This window comes from Monodon monoceros, unplaced genomic scaffold, assembly GCF_005190385.1.
Source record: "Monodon monoceros isolate NGI ecotype Baffin Bay Population unplaced genomic scaffold, NGI_Narwhal_1 Super_Scaffold_13, whole genome shotgun sequence".
NCBI classification, from domain to species: Eukaryota; Metazoa; Chordata; class Mammalia; order Artiodactyla; family Monodontidae; genus Monodon; species Monodon monoceros.
In genome coordinates this window covers 21,164,301-21,190,674 of record NW_021703769.1, presented here as the reverse complement: position 1 = coordinate 21,190,674, position 26,374 = coordinate 21,164,301, and the positions used below count along the sequence as shown (strand labels likewise).

The window sequence follows — 26,374 nt, the reverse complement described above, 5'->3', positions numbered from 1 at the left end:
GCATGTGGGACCTTCCCGAACCGAGGCACGAACCTGCGTCCCCTGCATCGGCAGGCGGACTCTCAACCACTGCGCCACCAGGGAAGCCCTGTGTATCATTTTTTTGAGCAGTGTTTATTCAAGGCCTGTGCCCATTTTTGAATTGGGTTGGTTGTTTGTTCTTGAATTGTAAGAGTTCTTTGTATGTTCTGGATATTAAACTCTTGCCAGATAAATGCTTTGCAGATATTTTCTCCCATTTTATGAGTTGTCTTTTCATTTCTTCATAATGCCCTTGGATGTAGTAAGTTTTTAATTTTGGTGAGTTCTACTGTGTTTTTTCTTGTGTTGCTTGTGTTTTGGTATCACATTTAAGAATCCATTGGCAAATCCCGGATCATGAAGATTTACTCCTGTGTTTTCTTCTAGGAGTTTTGTAGTTTTAGCTTTTACATTTGGGTCATTGAGTTAATTTTGGTATATGACGTGAGGTGGGGCAGGGGGACGTGCGTGCAACTTCATTGTCTGCATATAGATATCTAGTTGCCCCAGCACCATTTGTTGTCCCCCACTGAATACTTGGCACTTTTGTAAAAAATCGGTTGGCCATAGATGTATGGGTTTATTTCTGGACTGTCTGTTCTATTCCACTGATCTGTGTGTCTGTCCTATGCTGGTATCACAACTATTTTGATCACTGTAGCTTCATAGTAAGTTTTAAGATCAGAAAATGTGAGTCCTCAACTTTGTTGTTGTTTTTCAATATTGTTTGGCTATTTGGGGCCTGTTGCAATTCTGTGTGAATTTGAGGATCAGCTTTTCCATTTCTACAAGAAAGGCTGTTGGAGTTTTAATAGGAATTGTATTGAATCTGGAGATTGCTTTCGGCACTATTGCCATTTTAACAATCTTAAGCCTTCTAATCCATGAACATGAGATGTCTTCCCAATTATTTAGGTGTGCTTTAATTTCTGCTGCAGGATTTTAAAAGAGATGCTAGAATATCACTTACTGATGCATTTGATATTACAAAGGCCCTGTTTAGGTGCCCTCGGTATCAGGGACCACAGTAGAAGACAGCGTGCGCCTCCTTTCAGTAGGCAGTGTCTTACACACCTCTAGAAGGCATGCATATGTATGCGTGTGCGCTCAACAAAGTCACCAGGGCATGGTCAGTGACAGCCAGCTTCACTCTGCAAAGTAAAGGCCTGGATGTCTAGGTAAGGTCGTTAACAGGAGTACTGAGCTGGACAGAACCTTAGAGATTGTATAGTCCAGCTTCTGAATTGGTAAAGAAACTCAGACCCAGAGTTAGCCCAGACCAGGAATACAATTCAAAGCAGACATCTTGTGATTTTTATTGAGTTTGTGTTTTTGTTTGTTTATTGTGGGTTTTTTTAATTAGTTTATTTATTTCATAAGGTCAGGTCACAGCAGAAAGACACTCTACACAGAAGAGTAGCCAGAGTTGATCATTTCAGCAATCCCAAGAATCTTGTTTCAGAGACATGACATCTTATGTAGGGGGGTTAAAATGGTTGCATGAAAGCATTCTAAAGTGGCCCTCGAAAAAACCTTTCTGAATTTGAGAGAGCCCATTTTGCCACAAACGTTCCGAGTACCCTCCTGCTATAACTGTGCATGCCCTTGCTCTGCGAGGAAGGGAGAACTGGTTCATGGAACTTGGGCCTGCTGCTCTTTCCCCAGCGTGGCTCCTCCCCCTCAGCTGTGATGAATACTTGGGAGCACAGCTTTCTACTTCAGGCAACACGGCTGGGAAGGGGGAGACAGCCCAGAATCCAGCGCTGTCTTGTGATTCTTCATGTATCTGTTTGTAATTTGGTTATAACAGACTTGAGCAAGTCTTTGACTGTAGCTGAGGGGCGCTAAACCAAACTGCTGGCCGTCTGTTGTTTTTGGCAGCATCCCCCACCTCCCTGCAGGGAGCAGGTGGTTAGAAGTGTTCATTCCTGTAATGGGATACGCAGTAGGTGGAGATAGAGAGCTCCTTTTTTGTCAGCTTTGGAGTAAATTCTCCCCTTTCCCCCTGGTGATGAAAGCCAGTATCTCATCGTCCATTATAGTGAGGGCAGATGGGAGCAGGTGATCGAATCCTCATTTTATAATCGGAGGGGGTTTTTGTTTGTTTTTTTGGTTTTTAAAAAAATTTTGGCCACACTGCGTGGCGTGCAGAATCTTAGTTCCCTGACCAGGGATTGAACCTGTGCCCCCTGCAGTGGAAGCTCGCAGTCCTAACCACTGGACCACCAGGGAATTCCCTAATCCTCACTTTAGATGAGAAGACAAAGATCAGCATTTATATGAGCAGTTCAAGGTCACAGAGGAAGTCAGTGAGGACCAGAAGCCCAGTCTCCTGAAACCTGACTCCAGTGATCATCTACTGTGTTCCCCTGGGAACTGAGAGGCCCTGCCTGGTCCCCTGCTAAGCAGTACTCACTGCCCTTCCTCAGCATGTCATTCTTTCCTCCCTAGACCAGCAGTGCTGTCAGCAGCACGGACTGCAGAATAGTCGTTGAGGCAGGTCAGTCTGCTCACATGGGTCAAGTGATGGGGGGTTTGTACTCGTATCCTTCCCCACACAGCAGGCCTTGGCTTGCTTACTGCTTTTTCATCCCTTTGATGTGGGACCCTTTTTTTTTTTTTTTTTTTAATAGGTTTCCCTCCAGTAGGTGGGGACTTTCCTTGAGTTGTGTGGTTCTGTGAGTAATTTGGAGTTTGGAGGCAGTGTTTAGTCCTTGGATTCCTTCCATTCATTTTCGGTGCTGATTATAGCTCGGGCCAGATTTGCAGCTGGAACTTTTATCTATCGGTGTGTGTGCTTAGGTGTGTGTGTGTGTTCTTTCTATATTAATCTCTTGTCACTCCAGGGGGGAAAATGCCCCATATAATGTACTTTACTTACTTGGTGACCTAAGGGCATGGTTCACTGACATTTGAGACTTTACACTGAAAAAAGTGATGTGATTTCAAAGCTCTCCCAGCTGGAATTCCATACTTTTTGTTTTTTTAAAGAATTTCTTTTGGTGTGGACCAATTTTAAAGTCTTTATTGAATTTGTTACAATATTGCTTCTGTTTTATGTTTTGGGTTTTTTTGCCGCAAGGCATGTGGGATCTTAGCTCCCTGACCAGGGATCAAACCTGCACCCCCTGCATTGGAAGGGGAAGTTTTAACCATTGAACCACCAGGGAAGTCCCTGGAATTCCATACTTTTAGCCACAGTGTTGTTTTTGTATTTATAGTTCAACTTTTGATTAATCCTCCTCCTTCCTGAAACAGCTCCACTGAGTTTTAGCTGGTGTATGTGGCACTAATTTTTCATATTTATTTATAAAGTGCATATACATATTGAGTCAAAACAGCATCCGGGCCCCATGTCACTGCTTGTCTGTGAAAACATTCATTCTTATTCAACTTATATTCAGTTCTTTCTCTTTTCTTTTTTTCTGATTATAAAAGAAGCACATCATAGGAAACATAGAAAAATTAAGTATAAAGAAAAAAATCGTAATCTCACGACCCAGAGATAACTACTTTTAGTTTTGGTATATTTCTTTTATTTTTTTCCTCCTATTTTAAAATTAAAATAATCATAGTGTCATGCTTTTTAAAACTTTTATGTGATCATTTTCCCTTATTGACAAAAACTTTATAAACATTTTAAATGGATGCTTGAATATCTGTGGTTGGATATTCAATGATTATTTTTATTGTACTGTTTCTTTTTTCTCCCCCCGCCCCCCACTTTGGACTTCTAGTCTGGATTATTCCTTCCTATAAATTTCTAAAAATTGATTCTGTATGTGTGCAGATGTCTGCTTGTCTCTAAGTACCCTGCAGGTCATATGCATTTCAAAGTCTTTGCCACCAGTAGGCATATCTGTCTTAAGCGTTCTTGATCTTTTTCAAAGCATCTTAGGCAGTCTAGAACTTTATTGAGCTTTATAGACAGACAGATGGAAGATATATATGTATAATATGTGTATATATATCCACAAGTTAAGGATTAATCTTCGTTTTATGAAGGAATGGACATTGAATAGTTTAATCAGACAAATAGGGGTCTCTTCTAGGTTTTATCTGTTTACATTTGAAACAGATGTGGGAAAATAGCAATTCTTATTATAGTATTGACTTGAGTGAGCATAGCTTTTTTTTTTTTTTTTTTTGTGGTATGCGGGCCTCTCACTGTTGTGGCCTCTCCCGTTGCGGAGCACAGGCTCCGGACGCGCAGGCTCAGCGGCCATGGCTCACGGGCCCAGCCGCTCCACGGCATGTGGGATCTTCCCAGACCGGGGCACGAACCCGTGTCCCCTGCATCGGCAGGCGGACTCTCAACCACTGTGCCACCAGGGAAGCCCGAGTGACCATAACTTTGAGAGCAGAGTTCAGATTACAGAAATTTGAGCTCTTGTGTCTAGGTGTCTATTTGACCCAATGGGTACATGTTATTTTGAGCAAAGATCTATTTTAGTCTTTATGAATGTTCCTACTCCTGTTAAGGTGGGCCTTCTTCTCCCACTTCAAGTTGTGATTTTTGAAGAAAGTAAAATTGGATTGTGGCATACTCTGCAATCTTCTAAGTTATATCTCTGACTTTGTTTTTCCTTATAAAATGTAGGGCCTGAAATAAGGTCAGAAAGAGTCTTTTTCCATGATCAGGGCAAAAATGTGCATGCTTATAATGAGTCAACCTGAAACCTTTACAAAGTCCCTGAGGTACATACAGCCTGCTTCCTGTAAAGAAGTGATGGTACCAGCCAAATGTCATTATGACTCTGCCAGCCTCCTTATTTGTTCTCTTCCTTATTCAGCTTCTTTCAGCATCTTTAGGAAAAAGTGTGGACCACTCTCTTGCTTCTTCCAGTCGTTAGGTACTTTGAGAATTTTAAGCAGAGTAACTTTGCAAATTTCAACTCAGCAAAAATTTGCCAGCAGCCTTCTAAGCATTCTTGGGGTTTGGATAGTGATTATATATAGACATAGCCCACTTTTTCTTCATAATGTCTGGTATGATGTATTTGGTGCTTTTCCGAGTCCTTTTATTTTGCCCATAGTGTTTCTGCTCCGTGGGACATAAACTCACTAGGAGTTATTCCCAGAAAGACACCGTTTGCCCCAGTTAGGATTTAGTGATGAGGACCTAAAGTGCCCATTCCAGGCTCTTTCTGACTTTCTCTACTGAGGCCAGCGGTCTTTGCAGCCTCTTGTCTTTGGTGTGGTTTTTCATTTATAAAATAATAATTTTACCCTCACCTGGGGCAAACAGGTTCCGATACTTGTCTAACCTAAGTTGTTAGTGTTTGCCTTTCTTTATCTCACAGGATCTTTAGGGCCAAGTTATTTTCCTTTCTGTGGAAGAAATCTCCAGTAGGCTGGCTGAAAGCATCCTTCTCAGCACGTGTAGCATACTTTTCCTCTCTAATATTTTTTAAAATCACATTCACACAAGCACACCCCTGCACCACTGCCACTATCCCTTTGTAACGTCGTGTTTCTCCTGCTGCCTCTGCTTACCCCATTGCAGTTTAGCAGGTGTATCTCCATTACTGTCTTTAGAATCTTCCACCAGTAGTCTAATCTCAAAAGCCAAAAGATACTTTTCAGTCTCTGTCTCTCATCTCCTTTTCTCTTTTTGGCCCTCTCTATAGCATTTTATACTGTTTAATAATTTTTATGTGTTTTCCTTCTCTGGTTTCTGTATCCCACCTTCTGCTGGTTCTAGGACTTTTGTCCTTTAATCAGCTTTTCTCCATCCTTGCCCTGTAAATATGGGCTTTCCTTTGGCTTTTTTCTTATTCCAGACCTTTTCCTTGAGTGACATAAAGTGGCTTCAGCTACCACCTTTGTGCTGATGGCTTAAATCTAAACCTTTACCTAGACACTTCCTTGTACTTAAGACCCATTTATCTTATTTCCACAGATACTTCTTACTTAATATGGTCAAAACACACCATCTCTCCCCTTCCAACCTTTCCTTTCCTGCCCTTCCCCTCTCTTGGAGAAGAGCATTGCCATTCATCAAAACCAGACACTGGACCTCATCCAGTGTTTCTCCCCCTATTTTTCCCACCTCCCATGCCAAGCATTTCACCCTCCTCACGTCCCAGTCTCTCCCTCAGCTCCTCTGCTGCACCTCTGCCAGACAACCTCCCGTCGCCTGTCTTCCACATTGGAGTAGTCACCAAGCCATTGTGATCTTTGTCTCCTCAGGTTTTCTTGAATTTGTCCCCCTTCTCTTCATCTCTGTCTCCACCTCCACCACCTTAGTTCAGGCTGTCACTGTGTCTCCCCTGGTCACCTGCAGTAGCCTGGTTACTGATCCGTCTGCATTTGTTCTTATGCCCTGTGATCCATTCTTTGCATGGCACCCTGTGATGTTTTCAGCATGCAGCTCTGGGCATGTCATTCTCTGCTCAAAAATTTAAATGGCTTCCCATTGCTCCTAGAATATAGGCCCAAATCCTCGCATGTGGCCGTCCCCCTACCCCACCCCGGGACTTGGCCCCTGCTGACCTCATCAGCCATATCTCTTGCCATGTTCCATTGCATTTTGTCTGTGCTGGCCTTCTTTTGTCTCTGGCTTCATATGTGCTGTTCCCTCTGTGTAGAACACTCTCTCCCTCCTTTACTTCCCACTGGTTACCCTTACCTGGTTGATCCCCATTCATCGTTTATATCCTAAGTCAAACAGTATTTCCCAGAAACCCCATCTCCACCCCATAAAGCCAGGTCTCTCCCCGCTGCCACCCCGCATATATACTGTCGTAGCTTCCTATCATTTTCCTTTAGAGCACCACATAGTTTGTCATTCTCTTTAGGGATTATTTGGTGATTCTCTGACCAGATCATAAAATCCTGGCTATATTGTCATTCTTTCATCCCCAACCCTAATCCTGATGCTTGGCTCAGCGTCTGACCTCAGGTGGCACATACGGTTGCAGTTCGGTTTATCTCCAGGTGCGGTCAGAGGATATCTTCAACAGGGACTCCTTCTGGTTGAGGACGTTCCTGCGAGATCTAGGCTTTACTCCTGAGACAAATTCTTTTTCTCACTCAGCTTTTAGATTGATAGGGTTGGACTATGGTGCCACCAAATTAAAAATTCTGTGACTTCTTTCCCCTCGTCTTGGAGGTCATGGGCCTTTTCATTTTCTCAAGCCAGCTTCTAGTAAATGTGCTAAATTTTCAGGTCATACTCAAATGGTTTGTGGGAGGAAGGATTTTGTATCCCATTAATAATTCTCTTTTTCTTCAGTTCTGTACATCTTTAACATATAAATCAGGAAGATTAAATATTATAAAATAATAAACATGGGAAGGGTGATTGTTCTTTTCCCCTCTCAGATCTGCTCATTGACATTGAACAGTTTAACAAGTGCTTGGTCTCTTTCAGAACTCAACATCACCCCAGGATATAGGCATTATTTCCATTCCCATCTTAGGAGGATGCTAAGCCCAGCAAGGTAAAGTCACATGTCGTACCACAGACAAGAGGTGGAGTAGGATCTGAACCTTGGATTTTCTGACTCTGAGTTTTTTCTGTTCTACCACAGAGACCTACCTCCCTCCAGTGGGAGGGTGATATACCTTCAGTCTTTTGGAGGAGCTAGGAAATGCATTTTCTTCCTTTTTTTGCTAATGGGAAGGAATTGATGTTTTTTTATTGCTTATAGAGAGAGCTGTATCCAAATACTGTGCAGTAACCTACAGGCTAGCCTGCTTCAGGCAGACCATATAGCACTTAAAATTATAGTAAACATTGCTTAAAATTATTTTTTGTGAAAAATGTCCTTTTCCTTTCTACCCTTTGCTTCTCATCTGCCTTCTAGGAATGCTTGACTCCACCAGTATTAGGCTCAAAAGGAGAAACAGGTGAAAAGTTGGCACCTTCGATGCTTGCACAGCAATAACCTGGTTCTTTATTAAAATAGTCATTAAGGAAGTCAGTTTGTGGGGGCTTTATTTGCATAAAACTTGCATTTTTGAAGGTTAACTTTTTAAAAAAGAATTAATTATAAATAATTCTTCCTGTACATTAGTATTTTGGTTTTATCTGGTTTTGTATGAGGGGTCCATTGCATAAATGGTGTAAGCATTTTTGAAGCACCCAGGTCATTTTTAAATGTCTCTTTTTAAAGCACTTTTATGGACATCTGTTAAATTGTACATTTTAGCTTTATGATTACATTAAGGTTTGAAAATTTGCCCAGTCCTAAAATTGATTTTATTTTTGTTAGTTTCATTTTTATTAGTTTAGTTATGTGTTTACAGTGACTTTTCATTCTTCTTCCCTTGCTTTTGCAATTCCCTATCAGAAGGGGGTTTTTGTTGTGATAGTAGAAGCTCCCTTAAACCTTTTGTGTAGAGGGTCCTCTGGGGAGAAGGCGATACCCTGCAGACACTTTGTGGTACGATTTCAGGTTTAAGAAGGCTGTTCCCAGTTGATCCCTCCAGTGGCTGGTTGGATTGCTCTGAGAATACTCCTAATTGTGGTCATTTTGTCATTTTCCCTTCTGGGAAGTACTTTGTGTGTTCTGTTGGAAGCGGGTGGGGGTGAGGGATTTCCTCCTCTGCCCCTCTTTAGCTTTTGTGGCTGGACTAGGAATAAAATTGACAGAAGGCAGATTGAGAGGAGAAAAAGAAACAAATTTTAATCATGTGCATGGAAATCTCATAAAAATGGGACCTAAGAAGTAGCCAGAGAAGGCAGCTTTTATACTTTTTAGACAAACAATAAATTTGTGAGGAATTGACAGCACAAAAAAACTTAGGCTTTGGGTGCTGAATTAGAAAAGACTCTAAAGAGAGTTTAAGCTTGGGGTAGTAAATTAAAGAAGTAAAGTAACAAGGTTTGTTTATACAGGCTTCTTGGCTCTGGACTCCTTGTCTCTGACAGTGTTTCCTTCTACCTCCAGATGCAGAGTGAACCTTTCACATGAGAGATTTATTTCCTGCTTTTCAGGGAAACAGAGGAGGGTCAGAGTCTTTTTTTTTCTTCCTTATATCAGCGGCTTCTTAAGCAGCTTCAATTCAAAATAATCAGTATGCCACGGTGGCATATTTTAGGGCAGCCCACTCTGAGCCCCAACAATACCTTTATTACTTATTTTAGTAATGGAGCTGCAAGGCCCTGAATACTGGGATCGGAGCCACGACTTCCTCTTTTCCCTGTATCTTGCATCTTACTCAGCAGCTCCAGCCCTGCTGTGACATCCCAGAATGTGTCATTTTGAGATGTCTCCGCTGCCACTAAGTCATATGGAGCATGGAGCTGGGTGAGAGAGAGGTGCAAGTCAGTGATGGGTTTTCAACGTTCCCGCGTAGATCCTTGAAGAAAAATTAAAAACAGCATTCTGATTTTCAGTCCAAAGATCTATAGGTTGTATTTTCCCTTAAGAAAAATGAATGAAAGAAAGAGAAATTAATTAACTAATTGGGGTTTAAGTAGAAGCTGTGACTTCTACATGTAGATCCTGTGAGCCTTAGTGGCAAGAGGTGAGCCTCTTGTAGATCCTGTGAGCCTTAGTGGCAAGAGGTGAGCCTCCTGGCAGGACGAGGGGGCTGAGTGGGCACGTTAAGTAATCTTAGGGCGAGGATCAGCTTCCCCTTTCTGCCTGGCTCTCTTTACCCTTCATGCAATGAAGCCGTTCTTTGACTCTGAAGCCGTTCTCTGAACAGGGCCCTTCATAAACTTCTTCATGCATAATAACCCTTTATTATTCTTAATTGGGAGTAGCCAAGCAGTGGGTGATTTTTATATACCGTATGTCCTATAGCACAACAGGGCAAGATAAAGGAACACATGAGTCTTGTTACTGGAAATCTTATCAAATCAAGCCCCTGCCTGTGGTGTTATTTCTAACATAATATTTCTTATGTAAATACTTCTTAGCAAGAAAAAAGTAGGTTTGACAGTGTTTACATTTTGATCGTTATTTCTTACATGAGTTGTTAGAGGATATGCTTCTAATTTTGTTTGTTTTGAAAGTGAAATTCCTGTCGAAAGGTCACTGTGATGTCGGACCCTGCCGTTTCTAACCATCTTATCCCCAAGCGCATCTGCAGCATGTCAGATTTGGCTGACCGCTGTAACCAAGAAAGGCAAGGAATGTGTCAGCCTTGCTTCCTTCAGCCAGTTGTCTTGGTACTCCATGCTGGACTGTGTTCCCACAAAGTCAGCTGGATCCATAGGAAGCAGGGGGATGTTGGACACATTTTCTCCCTCTGGTTTGAAAAGTCTGTGAGGCAAGATTCCAGAGCTTTGTCAGGACCATAAATCCTCGGCATTATCTTAGAACTACGTGTTGGGCCTTTACCTTCTATGTTTTGAACATTTCTTGGCAGTCAATAAACCCAGGCAATTCCTCACAGGTGCCTGCTTTCCCCTCCACCTCCTCTCCTCAAGGATCCTGAAACAGGGCAGCCGTAGCAGCAAATCTGGTGGAACTCCTGCCTGTTTCATGGCTCCCCATGGCCTCTCTAGGGTGGCGTGGGGTTTGCTGCAGTAGGTGCCTGTAGCAGAATGGAGGATTCAGCTCAACCCATCACCTCTGCCACCACCCCAGTATAAATTATTCATGAGCAGGGAAGGAAAAGCAACAGCTGCCCGGGTTTGCCTTGTCTTTTCCTGCTTAAGGTAGGTAGTGGAGGAAGAGGCAAGTGTCTGAAGACAAGAGTACGAAAAAGAGCCGTGTGAAGTGTGGGTGAGGTGAATTAGCTGGCAGGGAGAGAAGACTGATGAGCAGGAGCGGTGCGGCGGCGTCATCTGCTGGTGTAAATGGTACAGGGCTTGATCTCTCGAATTCCTGTACCAGGCAGGGGAGCATGAGCCTTAGATTAAATGCTAAGTCCTCTGTTACAAGTGTAAGGTATTTTAAGCAAGGAGCATGTGACCACCTTGCCACATCATTTGTTTGAATGGTACTTGGTGAGCTAAAGAGACTGTGGGATGCAGCACACTTAAATGAGTCAAAAGAACTTGAATAAGTCTCATCACTTTGAAGTTGGTTTTCATGGTATCATGAAAGGAAGCCTGGATTTCTGCTGAGCACAGGAGTTGCTGAGGGCATGGTTTGGAACCTTGTAGCAGCAGAGCTTGTGGACCACAGTTGTCAGAAGGCAGGCTAGTAATTTGAGAAAAAAGCTTCTTGGATTCTCCTGAGGTCTGTTTCCTTTGCCCATCCAGAACCTAAGAGAATAACTGGAAAGGCAGCTAGCTGTCAAGGGAGTGCTGTGACCTAACTGGCAGATTCTTCACAGGGACCACCGGGGAAGTCCCTGTTTTAACAGTTTTAAAAGCAGTCTTTACCTGAATTTAGATATTTAGAATATATATCTAGTCACTCTTGCTGATACATTTTAACCTCTTGTCCCATTGGTCATTTTTTTTGAAGGCTGTTTTTTAGAACAGTTTAGGTTCACAGCAAAATTAAGACGAAGGTACAAAGATTTCCCACATACTTCCTATCCCCAAATATGTATAGTCTCCCAACTATCAACATTCTCCAGGTGTGGTACATTTGTTACTGTTGATGAACCTACACTGACACACTATAATCACCTAAAGTCAGTAGTTTACATTAGAGTTCGCATTGGTGTTGCACATTCTGTGGGTTTGGACAAATGTATAATTTATCATTACAGTACTTTCACTACCCTAAAAATCATCTCTGCTCCACCTGTTCATCCCTCCCTACTTCCCTCCAACCTTTGTCTCCATGATTTTGCCTTTTCCAGAATGTCATATAGTTGGATTCATAGTTAGCCTTTTCAGATTGGCTTCTTTCACTAAATGATATGCGTTTAAGGTTTCTCCATGTCTTTTCATGGCTTGATAGCTCGTTTCTTTTTAGTGCTGAATAATATGCTGTTGTTTGGATGTACCAAAGTTTATTTATCCATTCACCTACTTAAGGACATCTTGGTTGATTCCAGCTTTTGGAAGTTAGGAATAAGGCTGTTATGAACATTCGCGTGCAGGTATTTGTGTGGGCATAGATATTCATTTCCTTTGGGTAAATACCAACAAGCATGATTGCTGGATCATATGGTAGGAGTATGTTTAGTTTTGTAAGAAGCCACCAAATTGTCTTCCAAAGTGGCTGTACCATTTTGCATTCCCACCAGCAATGTATTTGAGAGTTCCTCTTGCTCCACATCCTAACCAGCATGCGGTGTTGTCGGTGTTCTGTGCTTTGGCTATTCTAATAGGTGTGGGGTGGTATCGCAACAGTGTTTTTTTTTTTTGTGTGGCACACGGGCCTCTCACTGCTGTGGCCTCTCCTGTTGCGGAGCACAGGCTCCGGACGCGCAGGCTCAGTGGCCGTGGCTCACGGGCCCAGCTGCTCCGTGGCATGTGGGATCCTCCCAGACCGGGGCACGAACCCATGTCCCCTGCATCGGCAGGCGGACTCTCAACCACTGCACCACCAGGGAAGCCCCTCAACAGTGTTTTAATTTGCATGTCCCTGATGACGTGTGATGTCTTTCACAGACATTTTCTCCCAGTCTCTGGCTTGTCTTTTCATTCTCTTGACAGTCTATTGCAGAGTTGAAATTTTTCATTTTAATGAAGTCCAGCTTGTCAGTTCTTTCATGGATCATGCCATTGGTGTCGTATGTAAAAAGTCATCACCAAACCAAAGACCATTTAGATTTTCTTCTGTGTTATCTTCTAGGAGTTTTATGGTTTTGTGTTTTACCTTTAGGTCTCTGATTCATTTTGAGTTAATTTTTGTAAAGGATGTAAGATTTGTGTCTAGATCTGGTTTTTTGCATGTGGATGTCCAGTTGTTGAAAATACTATCTTTTCTCCACTGTATTGCCTTTGCTCCTTTGTCAAAGATCAGTTGATTATATGGGTCTATTTCTGGGCTCTCTATTCTGTTGCATTGATCTGTTTGTTTATTCTTTTGCCAGTATTGGCGTTGTCTGGATTACCACAGCTTAAAGTAAGTCTTAGAGTCAGGTAGTTTCTAACTTTGTTCTTCTTTTTTAACGTTGTGTTGGCTCTTCAGAATCTTTTGCCTCGCCATATAAACTTTAGAATTAGTTTGTCTGTATCTACAAAATAACTTGCTGTGGTTTTGTTGGGATTGCCTTGGATCTGTAGATCAAGTTGGGAAGAACAGACATCCTAATAGAATTGAATATTCCTATCCATGAACATGGAATATCTCTCCATTTATTTACTTCTGTGTTCAGTCATCAGAATTTTGTAATTTTCCTCCTATAGATCTTATACATATTGTGTTAGATTTATACTTAAGTATTTCATTGTTTTGGGGCTAATGTAAAGATATTGGGTTTTAATTTCAAATTCCACTAGTTCATCGCTGGTATATATAGGAAAGCAATTGACTTTTATATATTAACCTTGTATTTTGCAACTCTATGTTTTTTAATCCTTTTCAGTGAATCCCACTTTCATCCTTTCTCTCGTGATGCCCTCCTCCTAGGCTCATGCAACTGCTCTTAAAATAGAAATCCCTATGGGAAGAGAATGAGAAGAAATGCCATGGCACAAGGAGGTATGGGTATGATCCATCCACTTTCAGAGTGGCCTGAAGAGAGGACTTTAATATGGAACATATTTCCTTTTATTAAAATGAAGTTTCTGTGGTGATATCTAGAATATAATAGCAGCCTAAGCATGATGAGATACCTCTCCACTCTCCTAAACAGGAATAAATGGGATTTTTTTTTTTAAGATTGCCTTTGAAGAGAGTTATTTGAACTTAAGGTAGTGTGGGGGTGTTATCAGATCACCTTTCTTTTTAAAAAAAATATTTATTTATTTATTATTTATTTATTTAGGCTGCACCAGGTCTTAGTTGCAGCATGTGGACTTCTTAGTTGCGGCATGCATGCGGGATCTAGTTCCCCAACCAGGGATCAAACCCTGGCCTCCTGCATTGGGAGTGTAAGAGTCTTCCCACTGGACCACCAGGGAAGTCCCAGCCACCTTTCCTTTTGACTTCAGGTGGACTTGCTAAATTAGTCTAAGGATTACCCAAGAGTGAGGACCCTTGGATTCTGATCTCAGGTCAGCTCACTAGAGACTCGGTGATTTTCAAACTGTTCTTGAGGAATTCCTTCAACTGAAGTGCTCTGTAGCTACCAAGACTGGATGGCTCTGAGTTGAGGTGGCTTTCAGTTGTCAGCTTTGGTCAGAGGATTTGGGCAGGGAGCAAGGGGTAACTATTCAGTAACTATTTTACCTTTTTTGTACCTAGAATTCAGGAGAAGTTAAATAAATGAATCCATGTCCAGTAATAGAGAATTGGTCTTCTCTGTTAATTTCCTGTGAAGTCTGTGAAACCAAAGACGAAAACTATTTGTGGAGGGAAGGACAGAGAACCTTCACGTTTTAGGTCCTCAGATTTGAAAGTAGTTTTCAGTTTCAAGAATGAAAGGTGATTACTTTATGTGGTGTGCTTGTGCATGATATTATCTTTTATATATTGTTAATTCATTGGGCAGCTGTGTAGACACCTACTGTTTACAGGGCACTGCTGGGCATGGTGGATGCTGGGTGAAGCATATAGGTCTGGTCCTAGCCTCCCGACGCTTACTAGTTTGATGGAGGAGTCACTATCAATAATTAACGTAAGTCATTATTTTAGTTGTATTAAGTCTACGAAGGTAAAACATGGGGTGCCAGGAGAGCTTACTTTCTTAACCTGTCACTTGTCTGTTCGTTTGATGGCTTGTGTGAGCAGCTCTCATTTCAGGTGGAAGGCTGACCGCCACCAGTCATGTAGGGGTGGAGCCTCCCTGCCCATTTCCCCATTCCCCTCTTCCACTCCTTGCTTGGAATTTGTCTTTACAACTCAAAGTAAGTGTTCTTCATTTAACCTTTTTCCTGTCTTATCACTCTTCCTAGGAGTGCTTAAGCTTATGCCCTCAAACCCTTTGCCTCTCAGGTGTCTGGCATGAAGGAATCTGGAACTTGAAGAAAAACCTTACGAGTGGTTCAGTTCCTTCAGTTTTCAGATAAAGAAGGATGAAGGAAAGGAGGGAACACATCCACAGTCACACAGAAACTAAAAGAGCCAGAACTAAACCCAGGGCTTTGCGTCTTAGCCCAGTGCTTTCTGTTACCTTCCTGCAGGAGACGCTTCAGTCACCAAAGGCCCAGCCTCAGGAACCTCCTTATCTTTGCAGAAACACCAAGGAGGGTGACACAGAGGGAAAAAGTCAAGCCCCAAAGGGGTTGTAAACCACAGATCTCACATGGCCCAGAGTTGTTACTCCATACAGATTTACCAAGAAGACCTTTTAGCTGGGAGCTGAGGAAAGAAAACAGTATATTCAGTTCCTGTCATCAGGGGAGTCATATTTTAGGGGAACATAGAAGTCTTATATGTATGGAGAGAGTACCTAAGAGCAGTCTGTTAGGGGCGCAGTGCACAGGAAGGCCAGTGGAGATGGGGACCAACGTCTTGGATAAGGAGGAAAGATTTTTCTGGAGGAGTGGGACTCAGCAAGTAGGCGAAGGAGTGGAGTCAGGACTTTGCCAGGACCAGGAGAAGAAAGAGATCCCTTCAGGCTTGAGGGGAATCCTGAACAAACGGCCTGTGCAAGCTCTGGCATATGCATGGGGGGTTGGGAAGTTGTAAGAAGACCTTGCTGCTGGGAGCAGTCATGGAGATAGTGCCGTGCCATGCTTCCCTTTCTCAGAGGAGTGACTTGAAAGCTGGGCTTCTGGAAGATAAGTCTGTTCAGGGGAGTCTACTAGAAGGCGTCAGCTGGGCCTTGCCGCACTTCTCAGGTGTGGAACAAGGAAGTCCTGGACACAGGCAGTGGCAGTGGGAATTTTAAGCTTCTGTAGTCCTTGTCTACGAAGATAATAACTCTGGGTTAATCTAAGTTTAACACAGAAAATATAGCTTTATAGTGGTTTTTCTAGCCATGTCTAGGTGGAGTTTTCAAAATGATTTTAAAGCTTAGGCTTTATTTTATTTTATAAAGTATTCTGAAATAGATAAGAACCAAAGACACCGCAAATACAGAACATCACTTTTTACTTCCAAATCTCAAGTGCTTAGCTGAATACCATTTCATTCACTGTTGCCAGTATTGAGCTCTTGAGCTTTCCTTTTTTTATTTAAAGTTTTGCCTTTTGAGAGTTTGAATGAATGTTTAGCTGAATGGGGGAGGGGCTCTCTGGTGAGGAGCACGCAGAGCAAGAAGGTGAGAGTATCTGTGTCTGCTCTTTAAACCTGACCATCAGCACACACAGACTTAACTGCATTGTGTTCTCTTTGTCTCCTTAGGAATATAAACAGAAGCTTGCTCGGGTAACCCAGGTCCGCAAGGAACTCAAGTCCCATATTCAGAGCTTGCCAGACCTCTCGTTGCTGCCCAACGTCACAGGGGGCTTGGCCCCCCTGCCCTCTGCTGGTGACCTGTTTTCAACTGACTAAGGCAGGTGTCATGCCCCAGACTCCCATCTGTACCAGCAGAAAGAAGAGGGCAAGTCATGGTTGGAAATAACCTAGTAGCCCCTGGTTCTATCCCTCTTTCTGCTCAGCTCCCCCAGCCTCAAGAAAGAACCGCAGGGTCTGATTCTCCTCTCCAGCCTCTCCTGTTGAGCACAATTGAGGACAGTGGCGAATGGAATCCAGTTTAGATTTATATTTGGAAAGCATACAAACTCACTTCATGTTTCCACGCCCCTGTTGGTTTTCCATTCTTAGCTCTCTCTTTACACCCAAGAAGTTATGAAAATCATGTGTAGAAGAATCTTGTCTCTCCCGACAGCATTGTGTCATGAAAGCAGCTTCTCCTTTCTGAGTTGGGCTTGTTCAAGTTCACTTGAACTTCTGCTGAGGGACTCAACTCTGGAGTAGTTGGCTTTCCTGGCCGCCATCCACCCCAGAGGTTGGAGGCACGGCTGTTGAGCAGCTTTGCCGTACAGAGTTTGCCAAATCTCGGATCCTCCCTTACTGTGACTTCCAGCAATGCGTAGTCAAAGGTTAGGTGCGTGTGTGAGCAGACTAGAGGATCTAGCAATAAAGCTGATCTGGGACATCAAGTCATAGTTCAGAGAACGACTAACAGATCACAAGCATGAATTAAACATAAGTTATTTGCTTTAGGTTCCTATCCAACAACCTTCCCAGGCTGCACTTATCAAGGGTGCCACCCACTGTCAGAGAGCGCGTTCCTCGAAACATGATCTTTGCCCCAGTTGGTTGTGAAGGCGGTTGTTAGAAATGGCACTGTGGGCCCCCAAAGCTAAAGGCATTCTGGGAGTCCGGGCTCTGCGTGGGTGTTGCTTTGGCCCTTTCTTTTGGGGAGTCGGGCACACACTAACATTTAATTCACTGCGTGGGCACGTGTCCACAGCATGGTGACTAAACTTGAAAATATCCCCTGCAAATATGACACTCTGTGCATGCTTGTCTGTCCTTCACTTCACACCACTGCACGTGTCCTTGTGCCCCTAGGAGGAGGAGTACTTTGTGTCAGATGTTACTGAATAGCTCATCTCGGGAAGGGGGAAAGTGAGGGATATTAATTGGGAGTCTTAATTCCATTATCATGCCAGCTGACATTTGACTATATAATGTAGTTAGAGAGGATTATTACCTTGCTTTTAGTAAAGGTTAGGCCTGCTGACTGTAAATCATGCTAATTTGGCAGGCTTATTTTTGACATTGGAAAGGGCAGAAAACAATTTGCCCAAATAGTGTAACAGGAATTATAGCCCAGAGGCTGAAATCCAAAAGCTATATAAAAAGGAATTCAGTGGAGGGGGCTTCAGAATCTCCATTATTTTGAGTTGCTCTTTTCAGGATTACCAAAAAGCCAATTACATGTAATTTTACATGTTCAGCGTGTTAGAACATAACGTCTGTTTTTAAAAGTGTAACAGGCTTCCCTTCAAGAAGCTTTCCTGCCTGCCATGAAGTGAAAATGATAAAAAGTCATAGCAGGTGTGCAGTTTAACTCTGTGTAGAACCTAGTAGCATTTAAGCTATTTTTCAGATTGAATACGGTCTGTGTGTTGTTTGCATATTGACACTGCCTGTTGTCCTGTCATTATTAAATTAATGAATCTATATATAAAGCTTTTCTCCCAGAGGCCATAGGGCAGTAAAGGACTTTTACTAAAATTGCAGAATAAATTCCAGTCTTTGCTGTTTCTGCATATAAGCCCCCCCCCCCCGCGTGGCGTGCTGCTTTAGTCCCGCAGATGAGCTTGCTTCTGAACAGACCCATCTTGCACAAACTCTGTGCTTGCTTTCACCAAGGAAGCAAAGTCTTACCAGCCACAAACCAGCCAAAAAGGTGTAGTAGATGCTGTCATCAGCTAGATGAAAATGTTATAACATAATGGATTTTGCCCACTGCTCTGTTTTATCTGATTGAGTCTTTGACTAGAAATTGGTGCATAATTATTACAGCAAGAGCAAGAAATGAAACTTTAGCAGTTATGTAAATGAATGTGTCGGCCTCTTAACACCTGTTACTAGTGGACTTCCTGTAAGGAAGTTAGTTCTGTTTTGTTTTTTAACTCTTAATTCTCTACTCCATTTGTTTAATTTAAATGAACCTCTCTCCTTGTATGTGTGAGGTGATCTGGCAGGGCGGGGTGGGTGGATTTTGTTCTGTGTTCTCCTATACTTAGGGCATCCATTGGCCTCCAGGACCTTTCCTTCAGGTCTTCATCCTCAGAAAGTCTTCAATCTTCCCTTGTTTTTTGTTCTGTTTTTTTTCTTAAAGAATATTTTTAAAGCTTAAATTTGTATATTAATTTAGGACTTTATTTAGAAGTATAGGCTGCCATTGGCGGTAGCAGTATATTCTGAAATGTCTCATAGATATATATTTTTGAATAAAGATGGTGTTGTTGAATGACATTGTGTAATGTTTCTTTTCCCTCCCCTGTTAGGGAGCACCCAAAGCTTTGTTTGTAATCAGTGGGTAATTAGTAATCATCAATAGAGATTGTGCTGTCTCTGCAGAGTCTTGTCTCTTAGGAGTTTTTGTGACTGTTTAGTAGCCCATAAATACTCAGCACTTAGAGTATCTTTTGGTTCTTTCCAGGGGGTTAATTAGCTTTAATTAGCCAATTCACACAGTACAAAGGAGAGATACCTTCATAGTTTTATCTTCATTGTACGGAAGTGGGATTGATGGAGAGAGGTTAAATGACTCTTTGCCTAGTACCACACGGTCTCCGACAGATTAAAACTTGCAAGTTCTTTGATTTCAGCACTTCTGTTCGTACCACTAGGCCTCGTAAGAGAGATTTGATTTTGGCAGTACAGCGAAAACCACTCTGAACAGTAAAATAAACATGAGATAATTGCAAACCCAAGTGATATATCTTTTAAAAACATTTTTTGTGGGTTTCTTTTCACTTTTAAATTCGGTGAGAGCATATTGACTATTACTGGTTAAAACTCAAAATAACAAAAAATGGTTTGAAATACTTTCCTTTGAAGCAATTGATATGTTTAGAAGGATGATTTTAACCTTTCTTACTGGGTGAGGGCAGCATTTACCAAAAGAAGTACAGTTACCAGTTTATCCCGTTTATCTCATGACGCAAAAAAACTGCTGTAGCCCTGGTCCTTCAAGGCTAAATGCAACCCAAGATGAAGATCAGATTTGGAAAGTTGAGGCTATGCATTAACCAAGTTCTGTCTTAAAATATAAAGGTTGAATGTAATATGTGAATCTCAGGAGACAAGATCTCCTTCTGTGTCCCCAGGTTTCATGGCCTAGTTAATGTCTTCACTCCTGCCTATAAATAGTAAGTCCATAATTCCTCTGGTTTAGTTAGCACTTCAGGCTACAAAATGTGACTCTGAGGTCCTCAGAGCTGAGGGTGGAACTGACTACCCAGGAGTTCATGAATCTGTCAAAATGCTTAACCTCTGTGATTAGAGCCATTAACAGTGTGACCTTCCTAGGCAAGGTGCTTTCCTCTCTGGGCCTCAGTTTTCTTATCTTTGAAGTGTATTGGACTAAATTGTTTCTGGACACCCGCCAGCCCTAAACCACATGATTGTTGTCTTGCAGGAGAAGAATGCAGGACTGAAGTCTGAGAATGCTGGATGGCATTTTCTGGGTTCTCAGTAGTATTTGATAGGTAGAGTAATAATATCATCATCGTGCTGTAATCGCTTATTTTTTAAAAAGTTTACATGAAATCTTGGAGGCTGTGAGGATCAAAACACGAGTCAGTGCCAAGACTAGGAAGATGAGAGTAAGCACAGTAGCTCACTGTCTGGGGACAAACAGTCTGCGCTTAGTTTATTTGAGATCTTTAAGAAAAAGCCACCCTCCAACCTGGTTTGCTCTCTTGCTTTCTCTGAAGATCATTCATCTAGCTAAACTCATTTCTCATCGCCACCTCTGTGGGATTTTCCATTTAAAAATCATTTTTCCACTCTGAGGCACAGATTCAATTAAGAATCCTTTATTCTCCTGTACAGTATATTAGGATTCGCACATCTTTACCTAGTGTTGGAAGCCCAGTTTGTTCAATTTTTTAAGACTCTGAGACAGTTATTTTACATTAAGAATTCACTTCTACCCCTGGTTTGATAAATCTTAAAATTAGCAGTATGCATTAGAATTTACCTAATACTTTTTACAAATAAGAGGCAGCTGTAGCAAATGATAACCCCCATCTTCTGATCTCCTCTCACTGTGATGACCTTCGGCAAGTCCCTCAGCCTTTCAGGACCTCAGCTGCTGCTTAAAGGAGATGAGTGTGGTTGACTAACCTATGAAGTCCTTTCCAGATCTAAAGTTCTGTGACTAGGCTTTCAGAATATTTTTTCCTATTGAGAATCTTATTAATAATACCTCACTCTGTAGATTTTTAAATGCCAGTTATCTGTATGAACTCGTGAAATCGGTAAGGTAGTTATAAGCATACCTATTAATAACTTTAAATGAGATGTTTGTAAAAAGGACCTAGTACCATGTCTGGGACAAAGTAGGGGCTCAATAGTAGCTGTTACTATATTCAGATGATTGTAGTTATTTAAATGCACATGCAACAAGAGGTTAAAATAGATGTTTTTTGCAAGGCAGCAATAGATACCACATAAGTATACCATATGCTGTATTTATAATGGAGGTGGTCGAAAACCTGTAGCCATCTTAAACTCCCTCACCCACATCAAGGATATAAAAGAAGAGTTAAGAGTTGAAGAAGGAGGGCTTCCCTGGTGGCGCAGTGGTTGAGAGTCCGCCTGCTGGTGCAGGGGACATGGGTTCGTGCCCTGGTCCGGGAAGATCCCACATGCCGCGGAGCGGCTAGGCCCGTGAGCCATGGCCGCTGAGCCTGCGCATCCGGAGCCTGTGCTCCGCAACGGGAGAGGCCACAGCAGTGAGAGGCCCGAGTACCACAAAAAAAAAAAAAAAAAAAAAAAGAGTTGAAGAAGGAGAATTTTTGGTGGGGATTTCTTTGAAGAGAGCCATTTGTGTGTTTGGAGTCTCCTCAGCAAGAGTAATGGGTGCCAGTTGCGCTCACCTCAAGGCTAGGGAAAAGGGCCTCATTGGAGCTTAATATGTGCATCCCCTGTAGGGTGACAATCTGATAGACTGTACAGACCCTGGCCTGGAAAAATCTAAAGGATGAGATACCAGTGGCTGGCTGGGTGCTTTGATGATGGAGCAAAGGAGAGGTGGCAGAGGTGGGTGCAGCCTCCACTCCCAGAGCTTGTTGGGCCAGGGATGTGTCTCTGCCTCCCAAGGACCAGATGTGGGCTGCGTGCAATAGAACTGGCACGCGGTCATCTGAGAGCCTGAGCAAGAGCCGAGGGTTTACTCCAGGAGATGAACTTCCAACTCGCGGTGCTGATGAAGGATCAAAAAGCAGAGTCATGGGGAAGTCGTCACCCCTGAGGGCTCCCTGGGGCATGATGATGGCATGACAGGGAGAGAGGAGAGGACGGATGAGCCACCCTGAGGAGCGTTGGAGGAGCCCACATGAGAAAGACAGTTAAACTCTTGCCAAGTCAGTGCCCAGTCACCACAAAGCCTCAACTAAGGCTGTTTTCTTGCTTTGCCTTCATTTCCTCACTCCCACGGCCCTACCCCAGGAGGGTCAGAAGCCTTAATACACAAAGAAGGCCTCCCTTCCCTGATGCTGGCTTCTGGTCTGCAGCAGGCCCAGAGAAGGCCTCAACTTCAAATGATAAGCCATTTTGATTATAATGGAATTGGACGTTTAAACTTCTGAACTGAGACTGTTTTGCATCTTAAGTGTGACTACAGGATGATATTATGATGATGATGTAAGATTGACTAGAGAAGTTGTAGAGGCCTGATTTTCTTCTAGAACTAAGGGATACGCTAGTCCCACAAGTTGGATTTCAGGAGACGGTAGGAGACAAAACTTGCTTTGTGATTATAGTTCCACAAGACTACTTGTTTATCACAATGGTTACACATATTTTATGACCTTTAATTCTTTTTTTTTTAATTTTTAAATTTTATTTATTTTATTTTTGGCTGCGTTGGGTCTTCATTGCTGCGCATGGGCTTTCTGTAGTTGCGGTGAGCAGACGCTACTCTTCGTTGTGGTGCTCAGGCTTCTCATTGCGATGGCTTCTCTTTTTGTGGTGCACGGGCTCTAGGCGCGCAGGCTTCAGTAGTTGTGGCACACGGGCTCAGTAGTTGTGGCTCGTGGGCTCTAGAGCACAGGCTCAGTAGTTGTGGCACACAGGCTTAGTTGCTCTGTGGCATGTGGGATCTTCCCGGACCAGGGCTCGAACCCATGTCCCCTGCATTGGCAGGCGGATTCCTAACCACTGCACCACCAGGGAAGCCCGACCTTTAGTTCTTGATTTGTTGTTTTATTTTTGTTAACTTAAAAAGTTCCATTTCCACATGTTCAATTTGTTTCTTAATTAGTAAGTTCAAGAATTATCCTTCTCTGTGTATTTGAACACTTTTTTAAATTGTAGTAAAATGCGCAATATAAATTAGCCATTTTAAAAGTGTATGATTCATTGGTATTTAATACATTCACGATGTTGTGCAACCATCACAACCTAGTTTTAGAATATCTTCATCCCCTCAAAAGGCAACCCCATAGTCATTAAGCAGTCACTCCTACTCCCAACCCCCTGGCAACCACTAATTTGCTTTTTGTCTTTATGAAATTGCCTATTCTGGATATTTAATATAAATGGAATTTTACAATGTGTGATTTTTGCGTCTGACTTTGTCCACTCACCGTAGTGTTTTCAACATTCATTCATGTTATAGCATTTATCAGAATTTTATTTTTTTAATGGTTGAACAATATTCCATTGTATGGATATCCATCAATATTTATCAGTCAGTTGATGGACATTTGAGTTGTTTTTATCTTCTATTGTCAATAGTGTTGCTATAAATATTCTTGTACAAATTTTTGTTTGAACACCTGTTTTCAATTCTTTTAGATATATACCTTGGAGTGGAAATCCTGGGTCATTTGATAACTCTGTTTAACTAATTGAGGAACCACCAAATGATTTTCCACAATGGCTGCACCATTTACATTTCCATCAGCAATGGATGAGGGTTCCAATTTCTCCACATCCTTGCTGTGTTAGGGTTTTCCAGAGAAATAGAATCAATAGGATATTGATATAGGTAGGTAGATAGATAGGGATTTATTTTAAGGAATTTGCTCACACAGTTGTGGAGGCTTAGTAAGTCCAAAATCTGCAGGGTAGGCCAGCACCTGGAGACCCAAGAAATAGGTGCAGTTTTAGTCCAAAGACAGTCTGCTGGCATAATTCCTTCTTGCTCAAGGGGAGATGTCAGTCTTTGTTTTATTAAGACCTTTGATGGGTTACTCACATTGTGGAAGGTAATCTGATTTTCTCAAAAGTCCATCCATTTAAATGTTAATCTCATCCTAAAAACACCACAGAAACATCCAAAATAATGTTCAACCAAATATAGGGGCACCGTGGCCCAGCCACATAAAATTAACCATCACATTTGCCAACACTTGTTATTTTCCATTTCTAAAATTATAGCTGTGTTGGTGTCCTAGGGCTCCATAAGAAAGTACCACAAACTGGGTAGCTTAAAACAGCAAATTCATTGTCTCACAGTTCTGTAGGCTAGAAATCCAAAATCAAGGTGTTCACAGGGCCATGCTCCTTCCAGGTCACTAGGGGAGGATCCTTCCTTGCCTCCTCCAGTTTCTGGTAGCCCCAGGCATTCCTTGGCTTGTGGTAGCATGACTCTAATCTCTGACTCCATCTTCACATGGCCATCTTCCCTCTGTGCCTTTGTCCGAATTTCCCCCTTTTATAAGTAAACCAGTCATATTAGATTGAGGCCCACCTTAATCACCTCATCTTAACTTGATTACATTTATAAAGTCCTTATTTCCCAATAAGGTCAAAGTCTCAGATACCAGGGGTTAGTACTTCAACATATTTTGCAGGGGAGGGGACACAATTCAACCCATAACAATAGCTATCCTAGTGGGTATGAAGTGCTCTCTCATTGTGGGCTTGATTTGCATTTTCCTAATGACTAATGACATTGTGCTTCTTTCCATGTGCTTAATGTTCTTTGTATATCTTTGGAGAAATGTCTGTTCAGGTCCTTTGCCCATTTTTGAATTGGGTTGTCTCTGTTGTTGAGTTGTAAGAGTTCTTTATATATTTTGGATACTAGACTGTTATCAGATACATGGTTTGCAGATATTTTCTCCTATCTTGTAGGTGTCTTTTCACTCTCTTGATAGTGTCCTTTGATGTATATAAGTTTTAAATTTTGATGAGGTCTGTGATCTATTTTTTCTTGTGCTGTTTGTGCTTTTGGTGTTATATCTAAGTAAACACTGCAGATCCAAGGTCATGAAAGTTTACTCCTATGTTTTCTTCTAGGATTTTACACTTTTAGCTTTTATATATAGGTCATTGGTGCATTTTTTAGTTAGTTTTTGTGTACAGTGTGAGGTAAGAGTTCAACTTCATTCTTGCTTATGGATATTCAGTTATCTCACCCAGTACCATTTGTTGAAGAGATTATTTTTTCCCCTTGAGTGGTCTTGGCACCCTTGTCAAAATCTTGAACACTTTAAAAAGTGAATTTAAAGGTTAAGTAATGGGTTGTGTCTTGATCAATTCGACTTAACCTTGAAGATCTTTTCCTAGTTCAACTTTTCATAAAATCTTGACAGAGCCTAACTTCCTGGTAGAATTGTGAAACTCAAAAATATTCATGAACTAACTCCCAACACAATTTTCTTAAACTGTCTCTAACAACTTTTAATGAAGTCACCATCTATTAGTTAAATGATACTTTAAAGTATAAACCAATGGTGAAAACAACTAGGATAGAGATTTTCAGTTCCACCCATGAAGGATTAAGTGCTGTGGGAATTGCCTTCTGCCATAAACAACTAGAAAAGCAGACAAAATATACGAGACAAACGTTTTCAGACATTGGACATCAGGAAGCGTTTGGGACATCTCAGGGCTGTGACTCCCTGAGAGAAGGAAAACACACAGGAAGAGGTGGATTGCCCATCTTACTCATTTAGGATTTTTCCAGTCTTCACAGAGATGGGGAACCAGACGCCCACTGTATCACTGAACTGGGAGACAGGGGTCAGAGTTCAGGAAAGCTGAGGCAGCTAAAATTTACATGGAGAAATAACAGAGAGAAGGTAGCTTCATAGAGGCAGAGCTCAGAAGATCCACAGAGGGCTCCCTTGACCCTTAGGTAAGTTCTGATCAGGACATATGTGGGCCGAAACTCCATGCCACCAGAGAAAGAAAAAACAGAAAGCAGTAATTCCCAGGGCTCACAGAGATCTGGGAATAGTTGAAGTTTCTGCTAGCCAGAGAAGAGACATTGTAATACACAGTGTTGGATAGAATCCTGAAAAGGTCATGCCTTTGTGGTGGAGCTAAAGTAGTCCTAGAGTAAAGGTTGCTTTTAGCCTGCCATAAAACAAGCTCAGTATTAATCCTCAAACTGATCTGCAAGTAACTGCTTGGCAGAACGAAGTCCAGCACTGTTTAAAGAAATACAACAAAACCCAACACTCAACAATGTAAAGTTTATTATATTTGGCACAAAAAAAAAATCACCAAAGTAGCAGAAAAATATGATCAGAACCAGGAGAAAAATAATTCAGCAGATCCAAAACGACACAGATGATAGAATTAGCTGACAAAGATTTTAAACAGATATTATTAACATTATAAATGCTCAAGGATATATAAAGGAAAACATGAGCATAATGAGGAAAGACATAGAATGTATTTTTTAAAAATCCAAATCAAATTTTTGGAGATGATACATAGACTATCTGAAATTAAAATAAACTGAATGGGATTAACAGCAGAAGAAATTAGACCCTGCAGAAGAAAAGATC

General features: G+C 41.9%; 1 protein-coding gene across 11 annotated transcripts in view; it reads left to right on the top strand.

Moving 5' to 3' along the window:
- Positions 1-26,374, top strand: part of RPRD1B (regulation of nuclear pre-mRNA domain containing 1B) — a 77,439-nt gene that overhangs the window by 37,332 nt on the left and 13,733 nt on the right. For 2 of the 11 annotated variants that reach the window (XM_029219890.1, XM_029219884.1), the window contains one exon: positions 16,281-18,870. The exons of 6 other annotated variants lie outside the window; for them this stretch is intronic. In XM_029219890.1, coding sequence (XP_029075723.1) covers positions 16,281-16,430 — 150 coding nt within the window. In that variant the 3' untranslated portion in view covers positions 16,431-18,870. Of the gene's footprint in view, positions 1-7,396; positions 13,440-13,460; positions 14,840-16,280; positions 18,871-26,374 lie in introns of those variants that run through there. 3 more of the 11 variants (XR_003793058.1, XM_029219885.1, XM_029219889.1) reach the window with 3 other exon arrangements.